Raw genomic sequence first — 19571 nt, forward strand, 5'->3', positions numbered from 1 at the left:
TGCTGGTTCTGCATAGTATGTGAGGATGTCAAGGGCCCTCCCAAATTGGTTGTATTGGGAATAATGGAAGCGAGTCAGCTGCCAGAGGGCAGAGGAATAAGGTAAGGAGTCCACTGCACTCTCCTAGACTATATGAGTATTAAATCATTGATATATGGGAGAATATTCATCATTTTTATTATAGCTGGAGTTCAGCTTTAAATAATACAGTTATGCTGTGTACACACGACCAAACTTTCCAGCAGAAAAGGTCAGACAGAATCATTCCGTTGGATATTACGATCGTGTGTGGGCTTCTTCTGACTTTTTCTTCAAAAATTCTGACGGATCTAGAAATAGAGCATGTATCAAATCTGTCCGATGGAATCAATTTCTATTGGGAAAACCGTTCGTCTGTATGCTAGTCCAATGGACCAAATACGACGCTAGGGCAGCTATTGGCTACTGGCTATTGAACTTCCTTTTCTAGTCCCGTCGTACGTCATCACCTTCGTGTGTGGGCAAGTCCGTTAGTCGTAACTCCGTTGAAAGTCCATCGGGAAGACCTTTAGACCTTTTGTGCCGGAAAGTCCGGTCGTATGTACGCGCCATTAGATGTTTTCCTTCTTCTTGCCTATGACTGAACAAGGAAAAGAGAAGCACTAGATTGATGAGCTCTATTCTCACTCATTTAGCTTTCTCCTCCTATCAGAATTTTTTTTTCTTTTTTTGTTAGCACATGAGCTCTCTGCACTACTTTGTCCTCTCCCATTCTAAACTCTGATGTACTTTTAATATCTCCACTGCTTGCTGTAAAAAATGGCTCCAACAGAAAGCCAGAACAGACATCTGTGTATGTAAACAAACAGATCCCCATTTTGAAAGGGGAGTGGAGAGAGATCTGCTGTTCCTAGGGATCAGGAACAGTGATCTCTCACCTCCTCCAGTCAGTACACCCCACCCACAGTTAGAAACACCTCCCTAGGGAACACTTAACCCCTTGATTGCTCCCTTGTGTTAATCCTTTCACTGCCAGTGACATTTATACAGAAGTCAGTGGCTATTTTTAGCTCTGATTGCTGTATAAATGTCACTGGTCCCAAAAAAGTGTCAAAAGTGTCAGATATGTCCACCGCAATGTCACAATCCCCCTAAAAATCGCAGATCACCGCCATTACTAGTAATTATTGCAATTTTTTTCACCAAAAATATGTGGAAGAATACATATTGGCCTAAACTGATGAAGAATTTTTTCTTTTTTTTTGGAGATTTATTATAGTAAAAATTAAAAAATATAGATATTTTCAAAATTGTCGCTCATTTTTTCTTTATAGCGCAAAAAATAAAAACCACCAAGATGATAAAATACCACCAAAAGCAATCTCTATTTGTGGGAAAACAAGGGCATACTTTTTTGGGGGGTACAAAACGTTGCATGACTGCTCAATTGTCAGTTAAAGCGGCGCAGTGCCGTATCGCAAAAAATGGCCTAGTCATTGAGGGGGCAAATGTCATTAAGGGGGCAAATCCTTCTGCTCCTTAAGTGGTTAATGTGTTTCTCTTGTTCAGCTTAACGTGTGAACTTCAAACAACTATAGGACACACAATATGTTGCAGTTATAAATTTGATATTTGTACCTCCTGGGAGGCAGCATGTTTTTGATGCATAGGAGCTACTGCTTTTAGGCCTCAGAAGGTGATATGGCTAAGGGCCTGAAGTAAGCTGGAAGACACTACTTGTAGAAGCTAGGCTGGAGATGGAAACCTATAACTCAAGAGTGTTGTAGGGTTGCTGTGTAAAAGTTGTTCCTGGAAAATGTGTGTAGGACCTTTCACCTATAGCTCCTGATGTGAGGGATTTTGAAGGTTAGACGCCAAAGGTTACTGCAAGGACTGAAACTGTCCTCATGGGATCTCAGATTCACAGGCTGTCATGTCCACCATTAGCATTATTGTGAGGCCTAATACTGCTGAAATAGGATTTTTCAAGAAAACTGTCCTCCAATACCTGCATATGATTTTGAGTATCCTGCACCCTAATCCCTCCTTCCTGCCTATGTTCAAGATCTGCAATAAATCTTCAAAAGATACCCTTAAACAGTGGCAGGTGGTGCTCAAATTTTTTTTGGGGGGGGGCGCAAACAAACCAAAAAAATCTAAAAAAAAAAACATCAAACGCAGCCACTGTGCCCATCAATTGCAGCCACTGTGCCCATCAATTGCAGCCATTGTGCCCATCAATTGTAGCCACTGTACCCATCAATTGCAACCACTGAGCCATAAAATGCTGCCACTGTGCCCATCACTTGCCCCCACTGTGCCCATCAAATGCAGCCATTGTGCCCATCAATTGCAGACACTGTGCCCATCAATTGCAGCCACTGTGCCCATCAAATGCCGCCACTGTGCCCATCAAATGCAGCCACTGTGCTCATCATTTGCAGCCACTGTGCCCATCAAATGCAGCCATTGTGCCCATCAAATGCTGCCATTGTGCCCATCAATTGCAGCCACTGTGCCCATCAATTGCAGCCACTGTGCCCCTCAAATGCCACCACTGTGCCCATCAAATACAGCCACTGTGCCCCTCATTTGTAGTCACTGTGCCCATTAAATCCTGTCACTGTGGCTCTAATCAGGTGCTTCAAAAACATCCCCTGCCACTGTAATTCAGGTGCCCGGCCCCTGCTATGCACGAATCTATCCATTGGTCATAGAGGGGTTGGCTGGAGGGGACGGGCCGCCACTGCCCCTAGACTTAGCCTGAATTTGTTGATGTACTTCTGGCGCTGATACCAGGGCTAGCAGCCTCGGAACAAGTAAAGAAGACTTGGTTTATTTCCAGCAGACCCTCCGGGGGTTAGCGCTACATATTGTAGTGATATAGTAGTGGGATGACAATTATTATTATAATTCAAGTTATTTCTGCAGATATAGAATATCTTACAAAAATCGGCCAGCATATCATTTAATTATACTGTAGATAGTATATGGTAAATTCCTATATTTATCTTAACAGCTTCCAGTAATCGCTTGCACAGCAGAACTAAGAGTAATGCCTGGTACGGTGTACATGCAAAAAGATTATCGGACGAATGATAGTCCGTTTTTTTTGTTTTGCATGCTAGTCTCATATGGAAAATGAAGAGTTTACTAAAGTTACGAAAATTTTCGAACGACAGAATAAAAATTTTCCTGTGATGTAACGTGTTTTTGCATTGTATTTTCGAACAACAACTGTACTGATTAAATGAAAATTGTACGATCTGGTATCATACGAGAAAATGTTTTGTGCTTGTCCCATCTGATAATTTCACATGAATTGTCCTGATCTGCACTCTCGAAAGCTGTGTCTAACGATCAGATTATCGTATGAACGATTTGAAAACGCTATAAGAGAGATGGCCACACAATACACACAATACAATACAATACACAAATCTGGCTTTTAAAAAAACTGCGTAAGACTGTAAGTCTAAACGTAGGAAACTAACAGTGCTTGGCCTAAAAGAGAAATTGGTGTCTCTGTCCTGGCTGTGCAGTTTGGCAGGGTTGTCGTAAATCAGAAGAGTGTCTAAACATAACCCTAAATATTCTGACAGTAAATACTGTGGATACTTCGCTGGAGATCCATAATAATTGTAATGTTATTTTCTATTTATTTTTATCATTTTTAGGAGTTCACATACCTTGTAGAACTTTACAGGTAATATGGAACCAGAAACTACAATTTACATCTACCACAGTCATGAAGATACACACAAAAATAAGCTCAAAGTTAATTAATTAATTAGTATGCTTTGACCTGTCACTGTATATGAATACCTCCTACCTCCTATTGATAGTTTATTAGTGTGGATTAAACTCTGGACCTCATTACTGAAAGTTAAGAGTGCCAACCACTTAGCCTCCATGCAGTCTGGAGTGCTAATGTCTTTCTTACCTCTTAAAATTAATCTATGGGCCCATAAAACTTGCTAAACTGACATATTTCAGACACGTGTAGGTGACTGCATGCTAGTGTGGATTTCCTGTAATGCACTTATCAAAACCTGAGGGCTTTCAATCATGCAAATAGAAATCAACTTCATGGATTTGGTCCTCACCTTCCTACCTGATGAGCTTTACTTTTGTCCAAGCAATATTCTGAGACCAGAAAGCAATCAAGTAGCTGGCTGCATGGTGGAGAGCCCTTGGGTTTTTGGAAGTCCCAAGTTGCTTTACAGGACACATCAATGTGAGGGAAACTTGGAGTTGCCTGCAATTAGTGTCACTTTAACATGTTGGTCCCTCAGGTTCCAATCCTAAAAAAACTAATATTTTGCCACAAAATATGGTTTTAGGTTGAATTCTAAAGGACGTTGACAGATGAGAAATTTTAGCCCCTTTACAATGAAATATGCTACATCTATTTCTAACATTTTGTATAAACAGTACAGCTCATTGTGACTTATCTATTAGCAAGTGCCAGATGATCATCTTACTGGGCCTTCTTTTAATTCAAATACAATGTTTCCTTTTACTGTACATTAGTCAATAGAAATCACCTTGGCCTTAAAAGTTATCATATTTAGCGTGTAGAACTCTCCGAAGATACACTCAGAAAAATTGCATATTTAATACTTTCAAACAGGTTCAATGGCATCCAAAGTAAATCTGTCTCAATAAAGGGCAAATTTGAGTGCACGATAAACAAAATACATAAGCAAAGGTTACTGTTAACCTCCCTGGCGTTATGATTATGTCAGATTTTTGATGCTGAAAGCAGTACATTGTTTTGCATGGAAATTTGGCGTTTTATATGTATGTAGGCCTGTAATTCTTTGGAATAACACACTTAAATCTGTCCAAACAAGAATATAGTAGACATCCTGGGTATAATAATGTTTGAAACACAAAATCATAAATTTTAATATAATAAATAAATATAAATAATTATCAAAAACAATAATATAATAATAATAAAATGTATTCAATAATGTAATAAACTCAAAAACACTGAAATCTGCTCGGTCACAGAATTGTCACTGTCTTCACTGACGACGAATTTCCCCAGGAATCAATATCACTCAATTCTGCAATTTACTATTGTTGTTTTCTAGCTGGTCTAAAACCGATTTTGATGTAAAGGGACACTTTTTGGTTGCTATGGACATTCTCCAGTTTCCAGGCAGAAAGAATGGTATATATAATATAAAAATGTATGCAGGGCACTGGACAAAGCACTAGGGACAATAGAGAGGTGAAATAATTTGATACAGTAATGTAATCTGTAAGATTACAGTGTACTGTATGTGTTCTGTTTTTTGCACTTTTTGAATTTCCAGCTGGGGTCCATCCCTGTGTGTCTCCTCTCTCGCAGGGAATGGAGCCCGGCATATAGTACATTGGATTGAAGACACATCCCCCGCACACAGCGGGGAGAAATCGCAGGATCCTCGAGACAAGGTAAGTAACTTTCCCAGGATACTGTGATGCAGCCCCGAGTGTGGCCCAGGGTTACCGCTCTTGGTATGGAAAATTCACCCCGAGCCACACCCGGGAATACCACTAAAAAGGTTAATGAAAAACATATGCCAGATTGATCAATTCATCCAGATATAGGCAACTAACATAAATGCAAACTTTTTCTGGGAATGTCAAATTTGATTCCACCCCTTCTGGAGCTTTCCTTTGGTCCTTTAATGTACTTGCTTGCCTCACTGGACTAATGGGTATGGTTGGAGGGGTGAAAGGGATGGGGGCAAGCTTGACTTTACAGTAGGAGTTGATATTTGCATTTGACATCATCCATATCGGTATTTTCTTTATTTGCTCAGTTTTAGTTCTCCAAGTTTGTGACAGGCATACTTTAAATTATCAAATGTGACTCTGATAGTTCCTAGGAGTGTAATTTTTTGGTACAGGAATTCATATCAAACACTTCCTTCCTGTACATGTCTATTCAGCTTGAAGACAACACTGATTACTAAAAGTACATAAAGTCTGCTGAAGACCGAAGGTTACAAGTCATTCCCAAACTGTCCTCTGAGCTGCTGAACTTGTGTTTCCTAAGTAAATATTTCTATGCTTTAAACAACAACCTGACAGTGGTACCAGTGTTCACAAGTACATGTAAAGTCTATGCTATAACTGATCTAAAATGATGGAAAAAAAAAAGAAGCATTGCCAGGGGTGGGCACTACATTTTTCCCAGCTAGGGGATTTATTACATAAGCTTTCCTATAGTTTCTTTAAAGCATTTTACTATATCTTTCTAAATATCAAATATGCCAATCCATCTTTTCTCCCCAACAGAAATCATGTTCCCTTGCAATTACTGTTTTGTTACACTCATCCACACACATACTAATGTAATTACTCATAGCGGTGATATAAAAGTTACTTTATATTAGGTCTGAGTATGGAGAACAAAGCTGGTTTCTAATGGGCTACTAGGGCTACCATGGTGTGCTCTTTGCAGGGAGTTCATAAATTAGTCTCGTTTACATAATCTTTTTGTATAAAATCATAAGAAGACAATGTCGGCAACATGTCATTTCTGTGATGTGAGGTCTATTCTGACCCTATGAAGGATGTTTCAATTTATATATAACAGAGTTGTCATGTCTAGTCTTACTGAGCTTTTGGATTTGTTTTATTTTGTTTGTCATTCATCTTACAGTGCGAGTTACTTGTACCATCTTCAGAGTAAAAGTGTAAAGCTTACCCTATGACTTTGACAGTTTAAATTATTTAAAGGAGATGAGTCTATCTGATCTGAAGCTTCAGCTTTTTGTACAGTACAGGTGTGCTTTGATAGATATGAAGCTGTTCATGTTTTTTTTTTTTTCCTTTTCATATCAAAGTATAAATTTGAGTTTTCTTTGTTTTTAAGTAAAAAAACAAATTGCTGCCCATTTAACTAGGTCCCTAAGCCCCAGGTATGATCTTAATCACTTGATGTGGCTATCATGTGTATTCAATATGGCCAGGAGCAAAGTTCAGCAGCTGATATCAAACTACACAATTCCTCTTTTGCTGAATTGACTTGTGATAGAAACATGGGTCTGACATTGTTGACCTCATTCTACAAATGCTAGTTTCTTGGTTGTTATACTCAATGGCTTCAGAATTATGAACATGGAGCAAGTCAATAAAGTCTGAGGAAAGTCAAAGTTTTTATCTGTATATCTGTTTCAGGATAGCGGCTTAAAGTAGCAAGACCAGCCAGCATTATATCAGAAAACTAACATTTACAGAGGCAGAGCTCACTAATGACTTGATAGGTTTCTATTAAAATGATTCTTTCAGGAAGCAAAATTATTTTTTGATTAGGCTGTGAATCTTAGTTCTGGGGCACTGAGCCAAAGCTAGTATGTGCTGCGTTAATAGGAGGAATGGCTTCTTTCATTAAAACTTAACTTGTTTTGCAATTGCCTAAAGTAAACTGATGATTGATTGGCTGTGAATTTAGGTCCAGAGTAAGGAAAGGGCTATCCTACATCTAAGACCAACATGCCTTGTTAAAAGGGGGTTGGCTTGGGAGAAGTTTTTAGGTAGGTTAAGTAAATCAAATCAGGGTTCTTACTGGATTTGTAGAGTTGACAGGAGGAGGTGGAGTTGCAAGGGATGATCATTAGGAGAATATTGAGAGGTCTTCACTTGGAAGAGAGACTGCATAGAGACAACTTCACTCCCTCCCTTCTTTAAGTTTGGTTGTTTGTCATTTCTTGGGACAGTTCAATTTTTATGGTTTGTCATAGCAGCTGTCAGGGTACACGTTCCTGGTATGCACTATATTATAGGTAAAAATGTACATTGGTAGTGACCTGTCTTGGGTGCAACTCCCATTAGTCTGTTTGGGTTGTATCTGCTATTAGTGGTGATGTCTCCAAGTAATTTTTTTTTTTTTGGTTGGAGGTTTAATTTTCAGTTAAGAATGTACTTGAAGTAGTGATGCCTACATGAACCTCGAGGCTCCGTTTCATATTGTAATGACTGTTTTTGTATGTTATGTTTACTGTATGTTATTTATACAGCTTTGTGAATAAAGGGCTGGTATGGCCCTTAAACTTCAGTGTTGTGTCATACATGTCACTTAATTAAGGTAAAAGTGGAATATTAATGAAGCAATTGTAGTGAAAAATCATATTTTATACCCTAGGCATATGCTATTGCATTTGGCATTTTAGCATTGTTCTTTGAACTGCCAGCCAAAGTAACTAAAGTTTACTAGTGGTCACATAAAAAAATATTAAAGGAATAATTTAAGGAGAGCAAGGAATATTAAGGGATATTCAAGGAAAAGAAGAAGAGACAGGCTAAACAGTAGACCTTGGTGCATCCATACACCAGTAAGAGAAGATAATATTCAATTAGAAAGGGTAATGTTCACTTAGTTCAACAAATAAAACACACTTGCATTCACTATAGGCACCTGATGACGTGCAAGGTAAAATCCTGTTTTTAGTTTCATTTTTAAATTCCCATGATGCATGATTTGGTTTTCAAAAGAATCATAGTTTCACTTGTTTCATTAACTAATCAAACATTCTCTATTGCTGCATTAAATCAGCCCTATGGATGAAGAAAGGGCAAATGTAAGTATCTACACTAATGATATCCAGCAGCACTTTTGCAAAACTGAAACACCTGCATAGATAGAATTCAACTTTAAATATTCAGTAAGAAGTAAAGAAATTTGAGGATGCATTGAGTGCAGTGACCCAAAGCAGCCAATAACAATTGATCTATTTAACTTGACTATAGTGAACTGTAATTGGCTGCTATGAGTTACTTAATGTTGGACACCTGCACTGCCTTATTGTATAATGATACCTATTATGATACTACATCATGGCACTGTTATGTCCTACAAGATCTATAATGCCGGAGAGCAGATGACTTTAAAACCTTGCTCCCCATAAATAAAAATATGTTTGAATGGAGGACCTCCTATTTCCCACATAGTAGTCAGCCAGCTAGGCTTTATTCTCTAACTGGCCAAGAAAAAAAAAAGTTTGTTTTATTTTGAGTAATAAGGAAAGACATATTTTTAACCATGGTGTCTGCTATTCCATATTTCCTCTTGATGTTATGAACTAGAAGTCTATATGCACACTCGCAAGTAGGGCAAAGTCCAAGCAATTCTGGAACTACACAAGCAGGAAACATGTTCTCAACATGTGTCACAAAAAACAAGAAAATTTCAACAATTTACCATTTACTAATTTATGCCCACAGCCACAGATCAGAGTCACTCTTTCAGGTTTCCACTAGCAGAATCTAATGGGATGGTTGGGGGAAATATCATTTTTTTACCACCTATAGTATATGGCTTACTTTTACTGACTATGACCACTTAATAACATTAGGTGCATTTATGAAATTGGTTAAAGCAGACTGTAAGTAAAATTGGAGATCCTTTTAAATATGTGAACATGTGACAGTCCATTCAATACAGAGGATTTACTCAAAGCTGTAATTAATAAAAAATCACCTAGAGCATCTTCTCGTGATATCTGGTATGGTGGCCAACAATGAACCACAATCATTATCTGTAGAAATACAAGTTTCTGGTTGGACATTAGTTGGTCAAGTAGATAACTTTTGCTTTACACCACAGAGTCAAGTTAGATTCTGTTTTTTTCCCAGTGATATCATGAAAAAAAAAATTCTAAATAAAACATTTTTCTCCTGAGTTATACACTCAACTATCCCTTTACTGACCCATTCTTTAGTCAACTGGCGTTTGTACATGCAAACAAATAATAGACAATTTCCTGTACTGCAAGCATACATAAGCATAGACTTTGCAATCCTACTGTGCCTACAAACAACATTTTTTTTAAATACCTGAGCATTGGAAGTGTTGTTAGCTTGTCTGAAGGATGGAGAGGAAAGAAGAAAGGGAGCCCACAGGGAATGTCTGAAAAGAATAGACAAGAGAAGCATATGGTTACCCCTAGTTCTTAAAAGTACAATCCAGTCAAACATATTCCGACTGACCCAAGAGATACAATGTGCCTGCTAAGCATCTCTAATTTTCTTCTTGGAATTCATCTTCTGAACCTGACTGGCCTTGTCTGCTACTTTTTATTCTAGTAGCCATTATGTTCTTTGTCTGAGTGGCCTTGCGTCTGGGCTGGTGAACACATGTGTCTATATGTTACAGATATATTCCACGCAGATGTAAAAAATACACTAATCTATGTGGTTATCATTAAATTAGATGTAACATTTTGTTTGCCAAAGCACTGTGCATGACAAACAACGGTCATTAAATATTTTTATCCCTTCTTGCATTTAAATGCCATTGATCATCTGCAGCTTGTTTTGCACACTTCTTGCCTACATGCATGCACTCCATCAATGGCTGCATAGCATTTCTTAGAATGAAATGACCACTAGTAGTTTCCATTAGAAGTTAATGTGACATGGTGACAACACAGGATTACAGTTGGTAGACAGGGGCAAAGCATTAAAGAAACCTATTGCCAAAACTTTTATTTTTATTTTGGATAGAGCAGTTATCTGAAAAAAGAATACCCATTTCAGTTTATTTTTTTGGCCACCTGTCTCACATTGGGGAGTTTTCCCTTTATATCCTGTCCTATAGACGCAACAGGAAGAGGATGGAAATCCTTACGAAGTGAGGAAAATGTACTCTGAGGCAGTTATCACATGAACAATGTCCCCATTGGCAGATTTTTCTTCTGTTCCTGTTCAACAGACAGCTCAAGATTTTAGATTTCCCTCACTCAAGTGTGTGTAGCGGCAACTAAGTGTGGAGTACAAAGACAAGTTTGTTTTGCCTACAGTCAAGCATGGTGGTGGGAGTGTCATGGTCTGAGGCTGCATGAGTGCTGCCAGTACTGGGGGAGCTACAATTCATTGAGGGAACCATGAATGCCAACATGTACTGTGAAATACTGAAGCAGAGCATGATCTCCACTCTTTGGAGACTGGGCCGCAAGGCAGTATTCCAACCAGATAACAACCCCAAACACACCTCCAAGATGACCGCTGCCTTGATAAAGAAGCTGAGGGTAAAGGTGATGGACTGGTCAAGCATGTCTCCAGACCTAAACTCTATTTAGCATCTCTGAGGCATCCTCAAACAGAAGGTGGAAGAGTGCAAGGCCACCAGCTCGTGATGGAGGAGTGGAAGAGGACTCCAGTGGAAACCTCTGAAGATCTGGTGAACTCCATGCCCAAGAGGGTTAAGGCAGTGCTGGAAAATAATGGTGGCCACACAAAACATTGACACATTGGGGCCAATTTGGAAATTTTCACTTAGGGGTGTACTCACTTTTGTTGCCAGCGGTTTAGACAATAATAGCTGTGTGTTGAGTTATTTTGAGGGGACAGCAAATTTATGCCGTTATACAAGCTGTACACTCACTACTTTACATTGTAGCAAAGTGTCATTTCCTCAGTGTTTTCACATGAAAAGGTATAATAAAATAAAAAAATTACAAAAATGTGAGGGGTGTACTGACTTTTGTGAGATACTGTATATATATATATATATATATATATATATATATATATATATATATATATATATTCTATATTGCTAAAAGTTTTGGGATGCCTGCCTTTACACCCACATGAATTTTAATGGCAACCCAGTCTTAGTCTGTAGGGTTCAATATTAAGTTGACCCAATATATACATATATATATACAGTATCTCACAAAAGTGAGTACACCCCTCACATTTTTGTACATTTTTTACTATACCTTTTCATGTGAAAACACTGAGGAAATGACACATTTTCTACAATGTAAAGTAGTGAGTGTACAGCTTGTATAACAGCATAAATTTGCTGTCCCCTCAAAATAACTCAACACACAGCCATTATTGTCTAAACCGCTGGCAACAGTTTATAAACAGAATGAAGCGACTGGGAACTGTTATTTATCATACATTTAAACTGCATTTTATTTTCCTTGTAAATGTCACTTTTGCTTTAATACATCGTACAAGTATGCCATATTACAGGCAGGTTTGGGGCATATCCCAAAACTGTTGCTTCCCTCTGAATGGGATTTTAAACTGTATTCCTTTTTGCATTAGTATTTGTGCCCCCTGGCAAGACCCAGCCCTTTTTTTGACAACCTATTTGCCATTAGCCTTAAAAATGGGAAAAATGAATTTGCAGTATTTTTCCCTTATAGACTTTAATGGGGTTTGGGGAATGTTCCACAGTCATATGTGACATCCTAACATCACTATATATTGAAAATATACTCCCCTTCCGTCAAAAGCAAGTTAATGAAAATAATGTGTGCCACCTTAATGACCCACCAACAAGGTATGTGTGGAATTCACTGCAACCAGCATGCAATAGCTTTGCATAACAAATACTAGAAATCATATGTTAGACCCCTGGCTGTATAGGTTTCAGTGATATAGTGTAAGGGGCAATATTCCTGTTGCACAAGGTAAACAGCCACTCAATGTCACAGTCGTAAACTACATATACATATTGTTATATTCAAAGCACCATAACACAGTTTGTATTGTATATACCACCAGCTGGTGACAATTGTTTCCCACACTAGTTGTGGAAATGCCATGGGGATCACTGAGTGGCAAAGTATTCTCTTCCTTTTGTCTAAGAAAAAGTGTAGTATCTGATCTTATCAGTTCCCAAGAGGAAGCGCTAAGTTACTGGCCCGACTATGGTGGAGGTTGGGGTGGTGGCTAGGCAAATCCTCTGGTGTAATGGTATCTAGATGGTTAGTATTGGGGTGAACCGAGTGTGGAGCATCCTAATGAACTTGCATTGCCGCTCTAAGCTGAGACAGTGATCTCCCAGTCAGTTGCAGTGAAGGTAATTTGAGTCAGTGCACTTTTCAGAGGTATAAGAGCATTATCAAAGAGAAGAAAAGGCGCTGCTCACCAACCCAGTGCTTTAGTAAGTAGATGAATGTGGCCTCAGCCAGTGCCACTTCAGCCATACCCACCTGACATGTTTTGCTCCACTCACCGGGGCTTAGTTACAGAGGTCAGAACAGTCCAGATCTCAATTCTTGTTTGACGTGGGCTGCATTCACATTTGGGTGTAGTGCCTTTGCTTATCTTTTAGGCTTAGGCTTTTTTTATTAAATATTTGTATAAACCTTTTTTGCAGGCATCTGAGGCTTGAGCATTTTTTTAAATGAATAAATAATTACTAGGAAAAAAATGTATGTGTGTTTTCTGCATGTTTAGGGGCTCCCCCCATTGAAATCTAGTAGTGACAAAAAAAACTTGAAGCTTGTAGCTAAAAAGAACTTTGTGTACTTTTCAAAGCTACATGCTTTAAGCAGTACTATGCTTAGGTGTGACCCGGCACAACTGAAAACCATACAACTTTGGATGGGTTTTAAACTGATGGTCATGTAGCACCCTCTAGTGTGTGCTACTAGTGGTGAGAGTATGAAAAACATAGCTGGCTCTGGATTAGACCTGAGTCATTCAATCTGGGTCAGGGTTACTAGAGGCCAGGGCTGGATGACTCATCCTGACAGCTCTCTTGTGCCCCCCCCCCCATTTCTAAGACATTGGAGAGTGGTCTGGAACTAGTGGTGGTGGCTAGGAGGGGCTTCCACACATATTTATGGGCCCTCAGCCAATTCCTAGGAGTTGTCCTAGCAGGGGATTGAGAAAACCCATAAATAGACATGGGCCATGCCAGCAGGGAGTTCGGGTGGAAGATGGAGAAGCAGTGCTGAGGGAGGCTGTCAGTGCCCTTGAGGGACCCCTTACTGGGGGGTGGGGGTTTACCTCAGGCCGGAGCTTGGGAGGCTGGCCTGGAAGGATCCCACCACAGAAGGCAGTTCAAGGGATTCAAGCCAGAGAGGCAGCGGAGAGAGCAAGGAGAGACAGTGAGTAGATTAGCACAGTGCAGGGACAGACAAGGGAGGAGACTCTCTTGAAGACAGCGGTGTGCCAAGTTTTTGTCTAAGCTTGCCTTGGGGAGTCTCTATGTTTGTGTGTCAGTCGGGTAGGAGTGGTGCAGAGAGTCAGTCAGGAGGACTGGGATGGCAGGCATGGCTGGTGGCAGCCAGGAGGGCTAGTATTTTCAGAAGCAGTAGAACTGGGTTTAGTGTGTACAAGGAAGCAGACGGTCAAGAGAGATGCTGTTCACTCTACAATGTGCTAGACTATCCACAAAGTGACAGCAAAAGTTCCTAGCCTGTAATAAGCTGTGGCTAAATGAACAAAGTGACTGTTAGTTCCACCAGGAGTGATCTACAAGTGCTGCACATATTGAACTAAGTTTGTGCAAGAGGAATAAAGAAGAGGATCTTTATAAATAGGGAGGAAGTTGTCCCTTGTTCTGTGTTTGGACATTTTCTCAAGTTGGGCATCCTATAATTCCCAACCCCATCCAAGTTATCATCTCCTCATAAAACAACAAAAACAAGCCTAAGGACTGTTTTCTGTGTTGAATGAATGAAGGAAATGCTGTGTGACTGGCTGTGCAGCAGTGAGGAGCCCTAACTTCAGTAACTCTTACAGGGGTAGTGCTACAGCCTTAAATATTTTAAAGAAGATACAATATGCCATTATCAACACATTCCATATAATACAATTTATAATAAATCTAGTAGTTTGCCAGTTAATGTAGAAATACCCAAAGATTTTTATTGCGTGTTTGCAGTAATTACAGCCCTGTTTTGCAATAAAGTTTTCCCTGACAAATAATGATGTTTAATATTGTGGGATAAAAATTCCAAGTTTAGATGATGACATATATAAGCATAGCATGCATACTTTCTATCCTCCTTGTTTATGAGTAATGCACCATTCCAAATATGTCGCACATGTAAATTAGGAAGGGTATATATAATTAATATAGCTCTTTCTATTAATTTCACAAAGCAGATGGGGAGGTAGATTCTTATTCTATTGCGTTCTAAACAATAAGGATCATCATGGTAATTATAGACAGAATACCTCCAATACCTTTGATAGCATTCTTTAAACATACACTATTCCCTGCAGGGGAGCAGATATAAGTATGCAGAACCTGGCTCCATGTAAAAGCTCTTGAGACTGAACCAAATGTTGCTTGTGCTGGATTGTGTCTGCTAATGAGAAGCCAGAAATTATATGTATGGAGTTCTATGAATATATACAGGGAAAATGAAAAAAAATTGAATCAATGGTTGTATGTGCCTTTAAATGTTTGTCTAATTTATATTTTTTTACCACAAATAACATAAAATCCATTACTAATATGCAAAAACATAACATTAAGTAAATATATATATATATATATATATATATTATATATATATATATATTATATATATATATTATATATATATATATATATATATATATATATATATATATATATATATATATACAGCTAGCCATAAATTGTGAGCACATTTGCAATTCCAGGAAAAATAGAGGCAGGCAGAAATGTAAACAGAATGTGTACACTAAATTGGAATCCAACCTTTGCTACTTTATATAGCAGTAAACTAAAAGTGATCTCCCTAAATTTATTCTAAAATCACGAAGGGCTTGTGTAGATGGGCTTTTGTTTCCTGCATCTGACTTGCGTTTGAAGCTTGTTTCTAATCGCAAGTATGCAGATTTCAGTGTCCTTTGATTAGGTAGTGTGAGTGACTGTTCCCAGGGTGAGTTTGACCTGCTGTGCTTTGCGTTCCTTCGGACACAGATGGTTCTATTAAGATCAGTTTCTGCTGCTTGCAAAGTTCTTAAATCAAAGGCAAAATGCTGCAATTGAGCTGGAGTTTGCAGGTGAAACACAAATGCATGTAAAATAGTGTTATGTTTAAACACAAAACAGCATTTAGCAACAAATCCCCTGTATCTGAAATCTAACATATTCAGGATAACCCAGAGCTATAAACTAGGTATATGCTTAATTGCAGAGAAGCATAGGCTCATTCATGACCATCAAAGCTTTATAGAACGTTCCAAATGTACCAAACAACAATGCCAGTCACAGTTATATTGTGAGGACCTATAAAACATGAAACATAAACTCACATATCTTACCATCAGTGTCAGACAGGCACTAGACTGACCCCAGAATTGAGGGCATAGCCCATAAAGCAACATCAATTGCTTGCAAAGTCAAAACTACCAATAAAGCTGTGAAAAACCATCGCAACTCTTGTGACAGCTGAATCACCTTAAAGCATTTTTTTTAGTTCAGGCTCCATCCAGTCACCACAGGTCTTTGAAGCCAATCCTAACGGAGCCACTTAACCCCACTGTGTTAGGTTCACACCCACAGTGATGCCTTGCTTCCAGCAGTCAAGGCTCCCTTTTCCTAAAGAGGGATTCAAGGGGCCTTCATTGAGTGTGTGCTTATTTAAATCATTTAATTGTATTGCAGTGTTCTCCCTTTGCATAGCCTCACTGCATTTATAGAAATACCAAATGGCAATAAGGTCCATCTTCTGGACACTGTTGGTGCATAAGAATCCTGTTCACTTCAGTAGCAGACTTGTGCTCTGAGTACCAAACCTCCCACAACACTTTTGAAACATCTGCCCAATACTGAAGGGCATGCAGTTTAACATGACTACAGCAGGGGACTTGTACTCTGAAACTTTGATGGCAGTTGTAAATGTGCTCTTTGTCACCTGTTGGTAATGTTTTGGTAATATGGGCAATACGGTAAGCAACTCTCTAGTCTTGCTAATAGATCTATTAGTCCTTCTCCGTCTCTTCCTGGATCATCCCCTTCGGGTGATACCAAGAGGGTGGAGAGTCTGGATCCATATCTAGTGAAAAAGATCTAACTGATGATAGGATGCACATTGTCAATCTCCTATAAGCTAACACATGATGAATAATCTAACCTTAGTTTAGGATTGAGTTTTTGCCCTACCCAACATGCTGACTGTTTCGAACTGGCTAAGGATATTGTATTGTTTGCCAGGAAACTCACACTTCATGTAATTCATGATAAATCAGAAAGACCACAGACATCCATGGCTAAGGATATTGAGCTATGGAAAGACTTTTCAATAAATAATTTATGTGCTCTCAAAGACCTCATGCTTCTCTGGGAAGAAAGTAACCTGAAGGAACCTAAGGTCTCTTTATCAATTGATTCCAATATTCTTGCTTAAAACCAGACACAGAAGCTGAAGTATAAAAATAAATCTCAAGTGTTTCCTCCTCTACAACAAAACACACACACATCTGGGTCTTTGTTTAGAAGATCCTTCATGACATCAGAAAATTATCTGATGAATCTTTGGGTGTTACCAATGTAACGCCCTCCTTACAACAGGGTTTATCAAAATTTAAAAGCAGTCCAAATATAATATGGGGAGGGAGGGAGGGAGGGATTGTGGTGTTAATGATCGACGCAAGTATATTCAAATGTGCGTGACTATACTAAATAACTCTGCATGATATAGAAGATTTATGGAAAGTAGGTTAAAAGCCTTTGAGCTAGACTTTTGAAGCATTATTGTTACATCCTTCAATAATGGGATCATTGATAAATATGATCCCATTTTCTTAATGTTCAGCATCCAGCCACACCAACCTTCTATTCTCTACCTAAAATACACTTTATTTATTTATTAATTTCAACTTCTCTTACTACCTCCAGGTGAAGGCGGTAATGATGGGAACACTGTGTGCCCTGTCGTATGCCAACCTGTACCACAGGGGGGTGGGAGCGATCCCTATTCTTTGGACAAGGCTCGCTGATGTACCTGTGCCACCTTTTATCATGGCACAGGTACATCAGTGATATATTCTTAATTTGGACTGGGTCACGCAGTGATCTTGATGAATTATGGAATCAATTGGGCAGAACACATTTAACCTGCATTTCACCATGATGTGTGACCAATCTAGACATCCAAATGCCGAAATTCAGGTGATAATTTGACATTTGATTTGTATTGAAAACCATCTGCAGCTAATACTATCCTTCAAGCCACTAGCACCCACCCAAAATCATTGAATAATAGCATACCATATGGTGAATATCTCAGATTGAATCACGAAAACAACTGCAAAAGTGTATAGTAAAAATTGCCTCAAGAGAGCATTTAACAACAAGATGAAACGTAAATCTCGTGACTCACTTACACACATGCAGAAAAAAAATAGACTGATCACATTACTCGTCTCATCATCCGTTTTTCTCAACACCACATACAGATAACAGAGATCTTATGATAACACTGGCATTTACTGAAAGATGGCCCTATAGTTACCAAGTATATGGGTCAAACAACCTCAAATGACATATCACCGAGCCAAATCGTTAAGGGATCACCTCACATATAGTCATCTTAGCAGTAGAATCTCTACTATTACTTAAATTAATCAACGCAAAGGCACATTTGCATGTGGCCATTGTCATTTTTGTAATTGGCTTCTTGTGGGAAAAAATATCCTTCTGTCCAATGGACCCCACGTTCAGCCATTAACTGTAAGATGGTGAGGGTAGTATATTACATGGAATGTATATGTAAGGAATTCTATGTAGGTAAAACCAAAAGGCCATTCTTGAAACATAGAGATCATGTGTACTTATTACAGAATAAAAAGATGATGTCCTCAGTGAATCGACATGTTGGCCTGCATTATGCCGATTTTTGCTCTAGAACATGTTGAATGGTCCCCAAGAGGGAGGGGTGGGGATAACTGTCTGCTCCAGCTGGAGACCAAATGGATCTTTCAGCTGGGGGCAATGACGTTTCCTGGCATCAATTAAAACATAAGCTTTAAACCTTTTCTGTAAATACGATCTCATATCTTCTATAAGTCCACTTTTTGTATGGTGTTCTTTTGATTTTTATGTATCTTGTGTTTATTATATATGTACTTAGTCACATTACAGATCTGTTCATATCACATGGATGATTTCTCTTGAACATATTTTGACTTGGCAATTGTATGTGTAATGGGGCTCATGTTGTGGTTTGAGACATCCAATGTTTTTGTCTGTTGTATTTTTTCAATAACTTTGTAATGCCACCAATTGGCACACTATTTAATATCAATGGTTTGGTGGCAGCTTGTATAGACCCTGATGGTTATTTGTGGATTGATATGCTTATGAACCCCAGCTGTATTTTGAGTTGAATCACCACTTGGTGTTCTATTGGGATAGCAATCCGGCAATTATTTGTTAATTATTTATATTGTGGGTTATATATTTTTCTTAAGCTCTCAGGAATAATTACCAAGGAGGTGTCTGTCCTTATGGCTGCATTGTATACATCTTTGTTTATCACATGATACCTATGTGCTCAATAGGATGTTTGCCAGTGTGGGAGTTTAGTGCTTCTTTACCATAAGATGGAACTGTATACACTTGGATAATATAACTGATCCAGGATTGGCTCAAGGTGGGGCTGTGTTTTCTGCTTTCCCCCTCTGGGATACTGTTAGGGTTGGGGCTTGGTTCAATAGTGTGCATCCTCTGGTGGCCTTGACTTCCTCTGGGTGGTGGTGACCCGGGTGGGAGAGGGGTGTTTCTCTCTAGGGGACTGCTATATTGACTATGTGTCAGGTTACCTTGAGGCCAGGTGACAGATGCACACCGTAGGGATCAGGACTGCACTGCAAGGTAGTGGACCCTATGGCTAACTGCT

General features: G+C 38.9%; 1 protein-coding gene across 23 annotated transcripts in view; it reads right to left on the reverse strand.

Annotated features, from left to right (window-relative positions):
* The window catches only part of MYT1L (myelin transcription factor 1 like), a 629697-nt gene that overhangs the window by 267988 nt on the left and 342138 nt on the right, over positions 1-19571 (reverse strand). For all 23 annotated transcript variants that reach the window (XM_077488717.1, XM_077488713.1, XM_077488709.1 and 20 more), the window contains one exon: positions 9817-9889. Coding sequence is in view for 2 of the 23 variants with exons in the window: in XM_077488723.1 (XP_077344849.1) it covers positions 9817-9824 (8 nt within the window). In the remaining 21 variants the exon portion in view is untranslated. The remainder of the gene's footprint in view (positions 1-9816; positions 9890-19571) is intronic.

The sequence above is a fragment of the Lithobates pipiens genome, unplaced genomic scaffold, assembly GCF_037356315.1.
Source record: "Lithobates pipiens isolate NorthernLeopardFrog02 unplaced genomic scaffold, aLitPip1_a1.2 Scaffold_18, whole genome shotgun sequence".
In the NCBI taxonomy this organism is placed as follows: Eukaryota; Metazoa; Chordata; class Amphibia; order Anura; family Ranidae; genus Lithobates; species Lithobates pipiens.